The sequence below is a fragment of the Megalops cyprinoides genome, chromosome 9 (genome assembly GCF_013368585.1).
Source record: "Megalops cyprinoides isolate fMegCyp1 chromosome 9, fMegCyp1.pri, whole genome shotgun sequence".
NCBI classification, from domain to species: Eukaryota; Metazoa; Chordata; class Actinopteri; order Elopiformes; family Megalopidae; genus Megalops; species Megalops cyprinoides.
This window is the reverse complement of record NC_050591.1, coordinates 37,987,236-38,004,060: the sequence shown is the minus strand read 5'-3', so window position 1 is coordinate 38,004,060 and position 16,825 is coordinate 37,987,236. Positions and strand designations below refer to the sequence as shown.

General features: G+C 44.5%; 3 protein-coding genes across 3 annotated transcripts; 2 read left to right on the top strand and 1 right to left on the bottom strand.

The window, feature by feature from the left end:
* The first annotated feature begins 587 nt into the window (after positions 1-587).
* Positions 588-5,587, top strand: il4i1 (interleukin 4 induced 1). The gene is made up of 7 exons (XM_036537809.1): positions 588-607; positions 2,406-2,620; positions 3,381-3,493; positions 3,760-3,961; positions 4,093-4,164; positions 4,302-4,438; positions 4,813-5,587. The coding sequence occupies exons 1-7, from the start codon at positions 589-591 to the stop codon at positions 5,585-5,587; spliced, it is 1,533 nt and encodes a 510-aa protein (XP_036393702.1). The 5' UTR covers position 588.
* Positions 5,588-7,041: 1,454 nt separating this feature from the next.
* timm8b (translocase of inner mitochondrial membrane 8 homolog B (yeast)) lies at positions 7,042-9,043 on the bottom strand. The gene is made up of 2 exons (XM_036537340.1): positions 8,829-9,043; positions 7,042-7,693 (listed from the first exon to the last, which is right to left on the bottom strand). Exons 1-2 carry the CDS (start codon positions 8,937-8,939, stop codon positions 7,526-7,528), a joined length of 279 nt encoding a protein of 92 aa, XP_036393233.1. The 5' UTR covers positions 8,940-9,043; the 3' UTR covers positions 7,042-7,525.
* Positions 9,044-10,341: 1,298 nt separating this feature from the next.
* Positions 10,342-16,067, top strand: sdhdb (succinate dehydrogenase complex, subunit D, integral membrane protein b). The gene is made up of 4 exons (XM_036536909.1): positions 10,342-10,414; positions 11,465-11,575; positions 12,062-12,212; positions 14,430-16,067. The coding sequence occupies exons 1-4, from the start codon at positions 10,357-10,359 to the stop codon at positions 14,593-14,595; spliced, it is 486 nt and encodes a 161-aa protein (XP_036392802.1). The 5' UTR covers positions 10,342-10,356; the 3' UTR covers positions 14,596-16,067.
* The last annotated feature ends 758 nt before the right edge of the window (positions 16,068-16,825 follow it).

Here is a 16,825-nt window from a genome sequence, read left to right as displayed (position 1 = left end):
ACACGGTTGAGAAAACACTCATGGACAGAATACAAGCAAATAAAATGCATACCTGACATATGTGACAATGGATCAGTGGTCACTAAGCAGTGCCACCAATCCACGTTTAGAAGTGTGTAATTGTGATTAAAGCAGCTGTTTGATTTTTTTTTTTTTTTTTTGTGAATGGGAATGTAGACACTCTACAGCTACCCACCAAGACTGACACACCCTCTCGATGTTTATGTACAGGTCGAAAAGTCTAAGAGGCCCTGGGAGAAAGAAATATAAAGAGATAGATAGATAGATAGATAGATAGATGGATGCTAACCAGCCCGAATGCGTTTTTTTTTTTTTTTTTTGCTTTTAAATACTCATAAATTGTTTAATCCTGAAACGTAAAAGCCGCTTAGTTTCCGCGCAGAGACGAGCGGATGGACTTACGCCGAAAAGTTTGTTTCAATTTCCTCGTCAGTGCGGTGAACCAGCACATGTGCTTTAGCGACCCGGGAATTACCTAAATGAAGAGGCCAGTTATAAAGCGATGCGCCAAGTACCTCCTCAGACAGGACATGCAGAAATAGTATCAAACCATCCTCCGACGGGAACATGGGCAGAAGCAGTCTGTGTAAGTATTGTAGGTAATATATTCTTTACTGGAATAGTATAAGAAAAGCCATCTGCTAAAACACCAAACGTAACTTTCGTTTATGATAATTGCTTATTATATCTTCAGATATATCTTGTTCAGTTTATTTTAATTTTTTTCCTTTTTAAAGTGTATTTCTTTTAACTTCTGCAGTTTGCGATGTTGTGGAACTCAGGTCAAGATGCAGAAATAGTATCAAACCATCCTTTAAAAATGATATGTGTATATAAATTAATTAATACATACTGAGGAAAGAGGGGGTTCGTGTGTGTCGCAGGTGGGGGTTGACTCTATGCATGTGATAATAGTATGACGGTTTCTCGTACGAGTAAACCCCGCTAATCTAATTTGTTCAGTGGGGTGAAGCTTAAGCCAGTGTGGGAAAACGCAGAAGGAAGCTTTGGTGTGATCTCACCTATCCGTCTGTTCTTAAACGTTACCTGAGATAAAACCTTAGATTTCAAAGTGAAATGAATCAAACAAATGAACGAATGAATCCACACAGGATGGTCGTGTCTTTTAATTGATATTAATGCATACCCACATTTCTGGAATACGTGTTAAAAATAACTCACATATATCGATGAAAAGTCGTATGCCAGATCTGTTCCAATATATCAATAATTTCCCCTCTGATCGGAGTTAAATTCATTCACCGAATGATCATTACCCTGGTGTCCTCGGGTGCAATGGTACTCGAGGCCGTTATGTCTACCTCTTCATTTGATGTGAACGCATCCGCATTTAATATAGTTTATTCTACTTTACAAGTTTTAAAGGGGATGAATGGATGAAGACGTAGGTCTGTTTAATCGCATGTCATCTGAAAGGGACATAAATATCCCCAGTTCTGCTTAAATCGCTCCGTTGTCCACTGCGACAGCGATTCAGTTTCGATACGGTAGGTTTCTGTTTCCTGTGAATATAAAGACGCCCGACTGCGTTTGGTGACACAACGTCTGAGTTACGCCAAGGGTGCAAGTGTCTGCGGTCATGGAGCGCAGCGGATACCGTGAGTTCTGAAAAACTTTATTCAAATAGCCTAAGATAACAAAATATACAGGTCGGATCCATTCGTTAAACTAAGTGTGAATGCGGATGAACGTTTGGCTGTTTCCTTGCGTTCCTCCTGTTTTTTATGTTTCATTGGCTGATGCTGTGTCCATGGTAATGTTATCACTAATTCAGACTAGTATAATTGTTACCGTACTTTTGTGATGTGTCCGATGTGATTCAGGCATTTTATCGCTCTGGTGGTCGAAAAATCCCCTGGAATTCTTTATCTGAGATTCTCGCTCTCAGCGTGGAATAAAGGGGAATTGAACACACTTATATTAAACGCAGCCCTTGTTTACGTATGCTAGAGAATTCCCCGGAAACACGTTTGTTCCCTTTTCATGGCGTTAAATAGGGTTTACCCATTCAGAGCAAAAATCTTAATTTTTTAATCTCATGATAAAACAGGATTCCCGGATGAATTTTATCAGTTTAGACTGACATCTAATGTTTCATTACAAAGCAGTATCTTTTACAGTAAAAGATGTCTTTGATCATAGGACACATACACATATATTTATGGAATCATGTACATAGGATTATATTTATGCACTATTTCCTCCAATAGAATGACTTATTGATGGTTGTGGAGTTTCATTAATTTTCAAATAATATTTCTAAACACATAAAACATGTAGTGCACTTACAGTATATGCTGACTTGAATGAAGACTGATGTTTTGTAAACATTTTCTAAATGTTTTCTTTCTGATTTCCTTTAGTGACGGTTGCTGTGGTGCTGATTCTGGTAGCGAGGGCTGGCGGAGACCAGAATGACCCCCTTTTTAAGTGCCTGGAAGACTCAGACTACGAGGAGCTTCTCCATATAGTGGAAAACGGGCTTCCCCCTACAAAGACACCACGCCACATCGCCATCGTCGGGGCCGGCATGGCCGGGCTCACTGCCGCATACTTCCTGGAGCAAGCGGGGCATAAGGTGGGGGTCTTTTCCTTGCCTCCTCCATGGGGGATGTGCCCCTCAGGACTGCCTGACAGAAAACACAAATTTAGAACACAGGCAGCAGTGTGGCTTAGTGGGAGGGAGCAGGGCTTGTAATTGAAAGGTTGCTGGTTCAATTCCCTCCTGGGGCACTGCTGTTGTATCCTTGGGCAAGGTGCTTAGCCCAGAATTGCCTCAGTAAATATCCAGCTGTATAAATTGATAACATGTAAAAAATTGTAACCTATGCAAGTCACTCTGGATAAGAGCATCTGCTAAATGCCAAGAATGTAATGTAAGGTGGAACTGGATTAATGCTGTCCTGTGAACTATGTGACCCCTGCATGAATATCTCAAACACAGAGATGGAAGCTTGAACATTCAAAGTTTGCTGTGTTCCCCATCTGTAACCTGAAGTGTCACAGGACCTGGTTGTGTTACCTTGGGTGGTTAAGCCCCCCATTCAAGCACACCTAACAGAAGAAACTCTCAGAATGTCTCTAAGCGGGACTCTATAAGGCGAGAATGGAGCTGGGAATCCAGGCTAGATTTCTTTATTATTGTTGTATTTATAATGCAATTGCATATATAGATTGGAAACTTTAATCTATGTAGTTTAATATTTGTTATCTGATTCTGTATTTACTTAGCCTATGCTTGCATCTCTGTGTGTAAAGAATGATGTGTCAGTCTTGGGTTGAGGGTGTGCTCGTTAGGCTCATGATGACAGTAATAACGAGCTGGTTTGGATCGGTAGGTGACCCTGATCGAGGCCAGCAGACGCATCGGTGGGAGAGTGGAGACGCACAGGGATAAGGCAGAAGGCTGGTACGCTGAGCTCGGAGCCATGAGGATACCCAATTTCCACAGGTAAGCGCAGGAGCAGGTGAGAGAACCCTGTAACTCACCTGAAGTTCTGCTGCTCTCTGATGTGCCTGACAAGCAGTCCCTCCTGTCCTACACACGTCTCTGAACAAGGACACGAGCATCGCGTTTCAGTGCAAACGTGACACACAATCTTGCTCCAAAGGAAACAGCTCATTGGAGTTTGTCTCAGAGGTGCAGCCCATAAGTAGAGTTAGTGCTAGAGATGGTGAGAAAAGCAAGCAGCTAACTCTGAGAAATTCATCCTGCAGAATTCTGCAGAAATTCATCGAACAAAGGGGCCTCAAGCTGAACAAGTTCATCGAGGAGGACATCAACACGTATTACCTGATTAAAGGCCAGCTAATGAAGACTTACAAAGTGAAGTACAACCCTGATGTCCTGAACTACACCCTGAACGAGAGGGAGCGAGGAAAGTCCGCCAGCGAGCTCTTCGACATGGCTCTGTGGAAGGTAGGACACCGCAGGAGAGAGGTCTCCTGCACAGATTGTCACACGGATAGAGAGTGATGTTGGCATTGTGAGTTGAAGGCGGTGAAGTGTGAGATTGAATAATACAGTGTGGGGTTTTTTCCCATTTACAGATTAGAGATGACTTGAAAAGAAGTGGATATAACTGCTCAGTGTTGAGAAACTACGACTCCTACTCTGTTAAGGTAAAACCTCCGATGTACTGTGATCCACTCTTTGTGGTGTAGTATGGCATGTAGATGGACAGACAGACATGGACAGTGAGTTAGCATACACTGTGTACAGAGATAAAGGGCTGTGGCTGTGTGCTTGCTTCCTGCAGGAGTACCTGCTGAAGGTGGCTAACCTGAGCCACGGGGCAGTGCACATGATCGGAGACATCCTGAACGAGAATAGCTTCTTCTACACAGCGCTGACCGAGTCCCTGCACATTCAGGCTGACATCAACGACAACACCACGTCAGTACCAACACAAGCACACGCACACACGCTCTGAACACGCTCTGAACACATCCCGGACATGCTCTCATATCCTCCCCACAATGCCCCCACCTTCGGCCCAGGCAGCCGGAGAGAAATCAGTAAAAGAACAGAGCAGAAATCCATGGAATTATAAGCAATAGACTTTGCAGATATGTACATATTTTATATTATGATTGTTGTTATAGTTTGCCACACACTTATAATAGCTGTTTCTACTTTATCCACATATAGAGCTGGATACTTCATTACATTATTGTTAGCAGACACTCTTATCCAGAGTCACTTACAAACCCTGTGTTAGCCAGCCTGTGTTCATTATCCTCATTATATTCTCTTCTCTTCCCGTTCAGGTACTCTGAAATCACCGGCGGTTTTGATCTTTTGCCAAATTCGTTCTACCAGATTCTGAACTCCACCATCCTACGCAATTCCACAGTGAGACGCATCAGTCAGACCAAGGGTGGCGTGACTGTGTCCTACAACGGCCCTGCTAACCCCTCCAGTCTTAAAAGTCTCACGGCCGACTACGCCCTGGTGACAACCACCGCCAAGGCGGCGCTGCTCATCGACTTCCAGCCGCCGCTGTCGGACGCGAAGATGGTGGCGCTGCGGGCCGTGCACTACTCCAGCTCCACCAAGGTGGTGCTGACCTTCAGCGAGAGGTTCTGGGAGAAGGAGCACATCAGGGGCGGGAGGAGCATCACAGACCTTCCCTCGCGCTTCATCTACTACCCCAGCCACAGCTTCCCAGGGAGAGGGGGGGCGCTGCTGGCCTCCTACACCTGCTCTGACGACTCCGCCCTCTTCCAAGGCATGGATGACGAGCGGCTGAAGGCGCTGGTGCTGAACGACCTGGTGAAGATCCACGGGGAGGGCATCCGCCGCCTCTACACCGGGGGCGTGGTGAAGAAGTGGGGCCTGGACCCCCACAGCCTGGGGGCGTTTGCCATCTACACCCCCTACCAGCAGACCTGGTACGCCAACACGCTGTTTGCGAGGGAGGGCCGGGTCCATTTCGCTGGAGAGCACACGGCCACGCCCCATGCCTGGATCGAGACTGCCATGAAGTCTGCGCTGAGAGCGGCCAAGAACATCACCCTGAGCATCAGCGGCGTGCAGCACTGAGGGCCTCAGCCCGGGACCCACAGAGACATCTCGCCACGGAAATGAGAGAGGGACCTGTTCTCAGATCAGTGCTGATGTGCTGTACTCTGCTGCTCAACCTCACTGCCATCACTTTAGCAGAGACTGAGCTCATTGAGGTGATGAAAATACTGCAATGTAACTATTGTACTTTGTAGGCCAGCGTTTGAAAGGGTTTTTAAAAAACACTCCAAAGTTTTGTGTAGTCTGTATAAGGTTGTTGTGTGTGTGTCATAGGTGCACAGAGGCACCTTTGAACGCACTACGCAGAGTAGGTATTCATTCACAAGAATCTACCCCACGGAATATTTTTCAATATTATCCATTTATGCAGCTGGTTATTGTCCAAAGTCTTGAAACTGAGTGCCTTAAGTGCCTTAAGTGTAGAACCACCATGCAGCACTTGCAATACAAATCATGTGGCTGAAACCTGTGCCACACTGCCACTCCATGCTACAGGGACACTGCCGCTGGACTGGCCGGCTAATGAGGCTGGGGAAAACAGACAGACTGAAAGCCAGTCACCTCCGTAGCTCTGGCATTACTCTGCAACAGTGAAGCACTACCTCAGGTACTTCCCTTTGTGGGAAAACCCATGTTTCATGGGTTATTGTGGACTTCTGTAAACATGCATGACCAGAGTAACACTGAATTGAAGTCACAGAAGTACATGACAAGTTTGGGAGAGTTGGTAACTTTACATTATATTTTCCACAGTAAGGGTACTGGAAACCTTCCCCCCTTTTGACTCCTTACCATCACTTACTTCATCTTGTCTTCCCCCACCTGCCAAACTGAAAACATAACTGACAGCATTTGAAATTGCCTGAGAATAGAGGGAGAAACCAACTACCGTCTAGAGAAACCTACTGATCGGCTCCTTTTTCAGCGATAAAATTTGATTGGTAAAAAGCTGAAACTCCTCATGTTGTCATTGGACAACTTCTTCTTCAGTGCCATGTAGTCCTACAGTTTTTCCTCCACATTATGACATTATTAGAAATAATCGTTGGAGATAATCATATTTGTTGTATTATACAATATGTGATCTGTTAAATTGCACTCTCATTTTCTCTGCTTATATCAACTGTAGAACATTATTCTGAAAATCAATAATTTAAAGCAAATAAAATTGTTACTTGAGTGTGTGTTTCCAATTGCATTGTCACTCAGCACTGAAAACAGAATATCTTCCAAAGGGAACTGAAAAACCAGGAAACCTTGAGCAAACTGCAAAATGACACTCGCACCCCAGTAAAAGGCAGAGCCTTCAGAACAGACAGTGGAACAGAATAAGACAGAAACAGGGTAGAAGCATAAAGGGAAACATGTTTCAGGGCATTTTTTTAAATACTGATCACTACTTTTGAAAACTGGAAAATAAATGAACATACAAACACACCATAAGCACATGAAATTCCCCACAAACAGTAACTATATTTGAAAGTATTTATGGTAATATAAACAAAGGTTTATTCTTATGTCAAATGAATACAGCTGACCATGCATAGATCAGTTGCCTTTACACACAAGATTGACAGTGAAGAACAGGAAGATACCTTTACATGTACAAACTACAAAGTAATTCAACATGGTCAGTACCTTGAGTTGGATACCCCGTGCACTGAACCAGCTGCATTCTGTTTTGGTTATTTGCTTCACAGTCAGGCCAGACAGGATTGTCTCCCGTGTGAATGCATACATACATATGCATCAATTTACACTCAACCATCCAACCCCGATGACACAGGCTGTGATGTGCTCTATCCCAGCGCATGTCTGAAGACACAGCACAGAGGAAAGGACTAGGTCTGTCTCTAAGATGACTCATGTGGCTCTCAGTGTCATTATTACATGGTAATAATGTTTCCAGGAGAATTTACAGGACTGTGTGTGTAGAGGAGTCCCAGGGTTCCTGTGTCAGTGGGTTCCTTTCTGCACCATCTGTGTGAAGCGGTTGGTGATGGTGAGGGTGGTGTCGATGAAGCGCTCCACGCAGCTGATCAGACACGTCTCCGTTCGCGAGTCCAGCTTGGAACCAGGCTTCTCCACACACTTGTCCCAGCACACGTCTGTGAAGTTGTGCACCTGAAAGGGAAACGAGAAAGTCGGGAAAAAAGTTCCCACTAAAAAAAAAAAAAAACTGAAAACCCTCACATGGGGAGGGAAACGGTAAGAAGCCCCATTAAAAATGACTGGAAACCTACACACCAAATGTGTGTGCCACCAAATATCGATTCAATCTGACAGGAAGGTGAAGACATCACATATTCTCAAAAGGTGAACGATTTTGCAGCTGGTGAATTTAAAGGAGGGAGAGGCATCTACCAAATAAAAAAAATAAACGGAACCGTAACTATTTCCTAGTATTTTCAGTTCCAAGGGCATGTCTCCAATATAGCAGAGCCTACTCCTTACAGTTACGGCACAGTTACGAGTGCATAAGTGATGGTGGATGCTGGGGCAGTCTGGAGGTGGCTTTTAGGGGGGAGTACGTGTTCGCTGCTGGTCACTCTGGTGTTTCATTGATAAAACAGCAGCATCGCAGTGCGGCACTAGGTCTGTGTGACATGTTCCGTGTACGATAGAGCTAAACTGCAGAACTGCGCCGCTGTAGGTAAATGCAGATAAAATAACCCTTGTTCTTTATCTGTGTGGTTTTTGGTTGTGTAGCGTTAGCTCACTGGCTAACTGCCTCCCTGCTGGCTATGTTACTCAGTCCCCCAGGGAGCGCGGCGCCAGTGGAGGGAGCTTAAATCTAACAATTTACCAAATCGTACGGAAAGTAATGTAATTGGTTGTGATGGTGATAACAAGCTCCTCTTTAAAACAGGCTAGCACCAACATGATCTTCGAATTAAATTTCTCGACCGGTGCACGTTTTTACAATAAATCAGGCGCTGGCTGCGAACTCAGAGCTAAGGTCTGTCCAAAACAGCATGTCTGGAGAAGATCGCTTCGGAAGAAACTACGTTTTTACACATTATATCATTCCAACCACGCCGAAACCGTAAATTCAGGTTCATGTGCTCGAATCGGCCCTCCACCGCCAGCCAGCTAATTGCGGTGGCTAGTTAGCAACCACGAGTGGTAGTTAGCTATCTATGTACTCGTAACATTAACTATCTACCTCAATAGTTAGTGTAGATGTACTGAAAACCATAAATCCTAGTGTTAGCTTCCAGCTAATTAGTTAGCCAGAGTTGCTAACGTAAAGCCATACCTGAGCCTGAAACTGGGCTTTCTGTTGCTCAACGGCGATCATCTTCTGAAGCTCGGCAGCCTCTGCCTTTTCCGAGGCACTTAAATCAAAGCCAGAGTTAAAATCGGCCATGTCCTGTTCAGGGTTGGAGTTAAGGATTACCCCCACTGCTCGCTGTCTATTTCATACAGAAAGACAATGACCTTCCAGGACTTTGCCGATCGTGCTGTCCTCACTTGAACCCCAACCCACGTGTCTCCACGGACGGGAACTTCCTGGAGGAGACAGCAAAGATGTATTAATGAAAACAGATATGTTACTCCGCTGTGAATTTCTGATGGCGTGGTGTCAGCGTTACATTACATTAAACTAACTTCATTATCATTTGTCGGACGCGGACATCACACCACCAGGAATAGATTATGAAACCTAGTTAGACAGCTTTAAATAATTAGCCTTAATGATGATGAAACAATATCTCCTTGCGCTGTCAGTCGTGGCCAGCTTGCAAAATGTGCGCCGGTCGGGTAATTTAATTCTTAACTGCCTTGTGTTATGGTGGCGCCAGGTTGTTTCAGAGGGCCTTGACTGTCACCATGAAGTCAAAGTAGCGATTTACACAGCATATCTTATAAAGCGGCATGAAAAGTTGTAGAAACAGGACACCACTAACCACCTATTAACAAGCGCCAGTGCCAAGCATTGGGCTGGCATAGGCTGTAAATACAGTGGAATGCGCATGGCATATGGACTGTACTATTCCGAATACAATGTTAACACATACCCTGAAGCAAACCAATTATCTCATTACATAAAAGCTAAAGCACACGTCCACATATATAATTATACATAAGAGAAACGAAAGGGTGCAAGAGAGGATGCAAATCTATTTGAAGACATCTGTCTTCGAGGCGATCACACTTAAACTGAATCTTTACTCGCTGCGGCAGCATTTCGGTTGTTTGTGGAAACGCTTGCTGTCATGTGAAAACTGATTCAGTTACGCTTTTACATGTACTGCTGTAATGACAATCAGTTCGCTCCCGGCGAGGAGTGCATAGAGCAGCCGCATCCCCAAGGTATGCTGGAGCGCACAGCGGGGAGGACGGGTCGACTCGTTTCCAATTGCATTGATCAACTCGTTATGAACTCCTGAAGCTGCTTAATAACAAACTGATCATTTGAATCAGCTGTGTTGGAGCAGGGAGCGATCTAAAACATGCAGGGCAGGGGGTACTCCAGGAGAGGGTTGAGAAACACAGATCTAGCCGAAAAAAAATTCATTTTGATGCGCTTTGCACAGTAAGGTCTCACAATCCCATTCTCAAAACTACCATGGTATCAATATAATAAATGATTAAATAATTGATCAGTTTTCATTTGTTGACTACATCACAGGTACTAGTGCTGTTTCTTCTCACCCGACAACTGAAGGCCTTCAACAAAAACTGAGGTACATCTCTTTAAAACTACACTATCTTTAATAACGATTCGTGGCGCTGTGGCGCATTTCAGTAACTATTTCCGGGTTAGGGATGTGACCTTGGTTATGTTCATCATGGCGTCCCTCGTCAGGATAAGTTCTGTCTGTCACAGAGGTGTTAAACGTAGGTATTTTCATCATTGACTTTAAGCAACTGGAGTGTATGTGATCCGTTAACTGATGAAAACAGGCTTGAAACCAGAGGATCGTTGCTTGTTGAGAGTGACTGGAAATTGGTAACTCGCTGGCGATCTTGTTAGGGTGGGTTTTCATTTGAGTAGCCGGCTAGCCTATAGGCTAACCAGGGCGACGGCATTTCAAGTTCAAACTGGCAACTTCTGGGTAGCAAACTGTCGGATAGCTCTTATAACAGACATGTGTCTAGTTGGCTAGCTGGTTGTAAGATGCTGACCCGGTCACCGATTTCGAAATTTATCGCTTCCTGAGCGAGCCTGATATCTAAGCCAGAAGGCTGGAGTTAGTGGTTTGGTAGCATGTCATAGCTACTCCAGCAGCGCTGCGCCGCTCCATCGCTCCAAACCTGCTCATCTAAACAGCAGGAGCCCTGGATGCGCAACATCACCGCACTGGCAGTGAAGCTGTGACAGTTTTCAAGTTCGTATTGATATTGGTAACGGTGGAAGGAAACTTCCCGTAACTTTGCAGTTATTTAGCTAAAGGTAGTTGGTTAAGGTGCCAGCAGGGAGAGGAGCTTAGCTAACTGTCCGGATTGATTTTCTTGTTTCTTTTTTAGGCTGAGCTGTACCAGTTAGATTGCGACATTTTCCAAAAAGAATGAGTGTATTCTGTTACTCAGATTTTCCTACATATATACCATGCCTTTAAACGATATCTTAATAATTATTCCAGCACAGTAATGTTGCGGGCAAACGTTTTAAATGCATCATACGGTGGGATTTTTCGCTGTGTGTTTGGTGTGCTGCCAGGATAAAGGTTTAATAGGACATAGCTATTCTGGGTAAAGGATTGTGTAGCTGAATAGTAGCTTAAGTCTGTTGGAATGCCGTAATGCGTTAAAGAGGTCTGAAAGGGTGATGTGTTTTCCTGTCTCAGATCATATGTGAAAAGGTCCCGTTGTAAAAGTCATCTGACGGTTCTAATGACCGTAAATATCGCTGTCTGTTTTCTCCAATTCTGCGTCCTCTTTTCCTAGCTCTGTTTCTAAGAAGTAGTCTCCTTGTCCGACCTCTGGTGGCCCAGAAGGAGAGCAGCGATCGTCCGTCCCTGTTGGCAGCCCAGATACACGTGTCTCCGTCTCAATACGGTCAGTACACACTACATCACGGTGCACCCCGACAGGCGCGCTCAGCCTGGGGATACAGAGTTCAGCACCGACTGCTGCTTACTGGCGCTTCGCCAGCTGGGCTTTGGCACTTCCTCTTTTAAAGGAATTATTACTCAAATGCAGAGATCGCTTCCCTTGTTTACTTCTCAGTTATCAATGTAATTAAAGCTCAAAAGTCAGAAACTCTATTGGGCCGCTTGCAGAATAATTGGTGCAATGCTTAAGCCGCAATGCTTAAGAACGTAATTTGATCAGATGTCAGACGCAGTTAAGACTGACGCGTTTGTATCTTTTTACCACTAGGGGGTAGTGATGCGTCATATTGAATCCTCCTCTTCTCCTCTACATGAGAAAATATAAATTTAGATTGATGTTAGGGACCGCGCCATTTAGATGGTATGCAGCATGCAGCATTCCTTACATCTCAGTTGCCCTCTGACCCCTGCGTCTCGCTCTGATGGACAGCGGCAGGCGGCTCCAAGGCCGCGTCCTTGCACTGGACGTCTGAGAGGGTGCTGAGCATCGTGCTGTTGGGCATGGTTCCGGCTGCTTACCTGTACCCCGGGCCAGTCATGGACTACTCCCTGGCAGCTGCACTCACCCTACATGGCCACTGGTAAGAGCTGCTCGGCAGGGTGGGCCACACACCCTCACTGCTGCCTCACTGAGTCCTCACCTCCTCAGAAGTACAGACACACATGCAGGCTGAGGTGCTGGTGCTCATCATGAGAAACCCCTGCCCCACGAGCCGTGGGAGATGAGCGTGAATCCTTCATCCACGGCTGCAGGGGGGGACGCAGTGCAGGCGCCAGTGAAACCTAATGCAGAAGGTTCTTAGCTTCTTCTGTGCTGATTCTGTGCTTTCAAACACACACCTATAGTGAATAAAACAGTCACATCAACAGTATATGAAATATTGTTGCATCACATATGAGAATATGCATTTTATTATCTCAGATGGATTTTTATCCAGAAGATCATGTGTCATGCCGAGCTGCATTGGTTTTCCTGGATAGGCCTTGTTTAAAATTAATGTATGCAGATAGCTTTGTGCCAATAGCCAGCCACAGGATGTAAGCAAACTGAAAACAATAAGAAGATAAAACGAACATGCCTTCATTGAGCCGTCTGTTAGAATTGGATAGATTGGAATTCCTAAACATAGGAGAATGTTCGGTTTGTGAGGAATATATCTGTTGGGTTCAGCACTCAACAGTTGCTTCTGGAGTCAGTACATGATTTTCATTTTAAACATGCAGATTCAATTGTATATCATTGTGATGAGCTTTTTCTTCATTTAGCTGTGCTCACGGTATGACATTCGCTGCCTCCTAAACTCTGTCTGTTGGTAGTTTTCTGCAAGATAACTCTCTCTGTGGCCTGTGTAATCTTCTTGTCCTGGTCATGTGAGGTGTTAATACTCTCTAAGGAGGCATTACTTTACTGCAAAAAAGGCCACTTTCAGTTGGCAGTTTGGCAGTTCCATTGTTTTTGTCCACCTGCTTAAAGAGAAAATATGATAAAGATCTTGGTATGTTCCAAGATCTTTATGGCCTTTGAAAGGTATGGTATATGCTTAGCTGTGCATTTCGCTCTAAAGATAAGTTATCACATAGTATCCTTGCTGTCAGGAGATGAGATCAATGCTTGAAGAAAAGTGCTTCAGACTGACTATAATGAGATGCCCTTGGGTGTTGTCTGATCTGTGAGGGTCTTAAAGGAACCTTGGCTTGGCAAAATGGTGGAAGTAAGACTCTTTCCTTGGTTGCTTCTTTAGTGAGGAAAATGAGCGTGCCAGCATTGGATATGATTTCACATTACATCACACAGACATATATCTCTCAGAGTAAGCCCAGGTGGTGGCTTGTACATGCTGTGAGCACTCTGTTGGGCCCACATATCCTCCCGGTCTCATACCATCATACCACTTCCAGCTCAGCACACAGACCACTGCACTGTGACCATTACCTTTGTACTTTTAATTATAAGAGGTGCAGGAATGCTTCCTTTTGCTTTGATGGGATGCAGAGTTGTTATCTGTGTGTGATGCTCCTGAAAATCCAGTTTCCTCTTTGGTATTAATTCAGTATCTCTGTGAATCTTAGCCTGAGACAGGAAATGAAACATTAGAGTTGGGGTCAGTGCCATTTCAGTTCATTCAGTTGAGGATTTGAGTTGAAATGCAGGTAATTAATTGAAAAATCTTAATAGAAAATGATGCCTGATTTTCAATTCAATTCATGAATTGAATTTCAGTTTATTCCCTAAGATGAATGGGGTGGCAGTGTAGGATAGTGGTTAAGGAGCAGGGCCTGTAACTGAAAAGTTGCAGGTTTGACTCCCTACAGGGACACTGCTGCTGTACCCTTGGGCAAGGTACTTAAGCCACAATTACCTCAATAAATATCCAGCTGTATAAATGGATAACATTGTAAAAATCTGTAATTGATGTCAGTTGCTCTGGATAAGAGCGTCTGCTAAATTCCAATAATGTAATGTAATGACTGAATTGAAACGGAATTGACACTTTCATTTGCGTCTATCTCTTTTCAGATGCTCTTACTCAAGGCTGCTTACAAACCAAGAATACAAACGTGTATCTAATGAAGTCACAAGCACAGTAGTGCATACAGAAAAAAATCAGACCACATGGACATGGTCAGTCCATCACTAATTAAGTCATAAGCACTTAGCTGTTACAGTGATTGCATGGGCATGGTGCAGGGCGTGGTGCAGGGCGTGGTGCGGGGCGTGGCGCAGGGCGTGGCGCAGGGCGTGGCCCTGGCAGCCCGGCTGGCCTGCAGTCTCAGCTTGTGTTGGGTTGTGTTCCCAGGGGCCTGGGCCAGGTGCTGACGGACTACGTTCACGGAGACCTGAAGATCAAAGCGGCCAACGCCAGCCTGTTGGCACTGTCGGCTGTCACCTTCGCCGGGCTCTGCTACTTCAACTACAGCGACGTGGGCATCTGCAAGGCGGTGGCCATGCTGTGGAGCCTCTAGATGACGGACTGCTGGGGGGGGTTGGGGAGCTGGCCGCCCTGCTCCAGCTGATTGTAAACATTCAAGGGATTATGTGTAAATTCTATAAATATAAATGCGTTTTGTCCAGAAACAACATACAACAGTGATTCACAGTTATTTTTAATTGTAATTCATGTTGATTCAGCTTTTTGTTTCTTTAAACAATTTTTGTTTTTAAGTTATGGAGGTTTACATCGGGAGTTCTGGGTCCGTCTGTGTCCCTTCACTGGTGTCTCCAGCAGATCTGTGTTGGTCATTAGGGGGAGACAGAGAGGCTTCACCCCTTTTCACTGGCCCATCACCCACCCACCTAAACTTTTACATAATGAAGAAGTAACAATTTTCATGTTCCATCAGAGAAGAATTTGTCATATTTATCGTAGCTGAAATGACCTCTTAATGCAAGCTCCACCCCTAACAGCAGAAACCTTCACAAAGCAGCTCAGATTTGCATTTTAGCATATAGCTTACTGTTGAATGCTTGCAATTAAAAAAAGGTTGGACAGTATGTTCAACCTTTTTCCCTGAGCTGATATTCATTGTGTTAATCAATATGCCTCTTACATGTTCTGGAAGTTTTGTTTTCCCCTTAATTTATTATGAAGAGGCTTGCTGCATATGTAGTCCTCTATTGCAAGCTGTTTGTAGTAGTTTGTATATAATCAATCAAAGCCACTGGTGTAAATGTCAGTTAATGCCTGAGGTCAGTAGATGGCGCCACAGAGACAGTGCCAGAAACGCTTTCTTATTTGCGTGGATCAGTTGGAGAATGACTACTGGCAATATTTGACTTTTGCACTGTTCCCTTGTTCTGCTCATGCTCTTACTGCTAAATAAATCTACAATGTATTTTGCATAAGAATGAGCTATGTTTTATCAGTGACCAATGGCAGTACGTGCATAGAAGCTGCTTTTCGCAGACGATTATGACAGGCAGGGTCTTTGTTCCGAATATTAGTGGCAGTTTTATTTAACCGTCTTAAGTTTAGCATAACTCCGGTGACGCCACCGTCTCCTTGGTCAATGCGGTGAATAAAGAGTGGCAATCAGTATTATGAGCTAATATAGCTGCGTGTTGTATGACGCTCGGGCGCCTGGCTGATGTCAAATCCGCACCGCTCGCGCACGGTTTTGTCACGGGTTTGTGCATGAAGCTCTGAGAGGGTTGATTACGCGTGTGAGAGAGGCGTGACTACTCCCCTTTTCTTCACTGTGAACGCTCTTGCTGGGATAAAAATGTCAATGCAAAGTCACCAAATGCTCACGTACTGACCTTATCTACTGTGTCTGGTTTCCCCAAAGTGTTGTGCCAGAGGCCCTTGTGGGTCATTATGCCTGTCAGTGTGATAAATCTTTTTTTATCAGATTTGTACGCACAATTTGACATTCGAAAAAATAGCATACCTTAAGTGTAGTGGAACACTCTTCAAAATAAAGTTGGTCTTACTGGCTGAGTGGTTGATTTCGGAAATTGATCACCGACAGCATGACACAACAGACTGTAGAACATGCCACAAAGCGAGGTCAATGTCAGGACAAGTGTGTGTCTGATGTCACCTTCGCAGACGGCAGAGAGGAGCCGTGCATGAACTTCCTCACATCTGTACAGCATTGCACCTAAAGATCTGCGTAACATCTTTGGCCAGCATTACAACTAAAGTCACTGTTGCAAAATTCCCGTATTAGATACTGCTTGTTAAGTACCTAATACGGGAAGTGGATTGGAATGGACGATTTCAGCAATAGTTTCTTATACAGTGTCTGTTTCTCGTGACCGGAGCAAAACAACCTCAGGCGACACGTAACTGTAACTGTAAGCTGTAACGCGTCGCAAGCTGTATAGCAGGTACGTCATTGTGCACTGATGACGTCTGTTTACGACACACCGAATTATCTGTCGTATCCATTTGTTGTAGGAATAAAGAATATAAAAATAAAGGAAGAAAAATGGTTCCTCGCAAGATTAGTCTAGATAAAAAAAAAAACTATTTGAAACATTTTGTTAGAGCCTACGGCCATAGGCTCAATTGTAATGTTTTTGCATTAATTCAGACTGTTTGCTTATTCAGTTCAAAGGAAACTGAAACGCGCGCGCCAAGTCTAGATCTACAGCTGCTCATCGCTGCAGGCGATCTTTCCCTCCTATTCTTTTCCTTACCCCACCCACTTTCACAAAACAAGGTCATCGCACAGACTTGAATCATGCATT

Coding starts and splice junctions, on each gene's coding strand:
- il4i1 (XM_036537809.1), top strand. Junction 3,494..3,759: donor AGGATACCCAATTTCCACAG/GTAAGCGCAGGA, acceptor TTCATCCTGCAG/AATTCTGCAGAAATTCATCG. Junction 4,439..4,812: donor GACATCAACGACAACACCAC/GTCAGTACCAAC, acceptor CTTCCCGTTCAG/GTACTCTGAAATCACCGGCG.
- timm8b (XM_036537340.1), bottom strand. CDS start 8,939: ATGGCCGATTTTAACTCTGGCTTTGATTTAAGTGCCTCGGAAAAGGCA. Junction 7,694..8,828: donor AAGCCCAGTTTCAGGCTCAG/GTATGGCTTTAC, acceptor TTTCCCTTTCAG/GTGCACAACTTCACAGACGT.
- sdhdb (XM_036536909.1), top strand. CDS start 10,357: ATGTTCATCATGGCGTCCCTCGTCAGGATAAGTTCTGTCTGTCACAGA. Junction 11,576..12,061: donor CGTGTCTCCGTCTCAATACG/GTCAGTACACAC, acceptor TCTGATGGACAG/CGGCAGGCGGCTCCAAGGCC. Junction 12,213..14,429: donor CTCACCCTACATGGCCACTG/GTAAGAGCTGCT, acceptor TTGTGTTCCCAG/GGGCCTGGGCCAGGTGCTGA.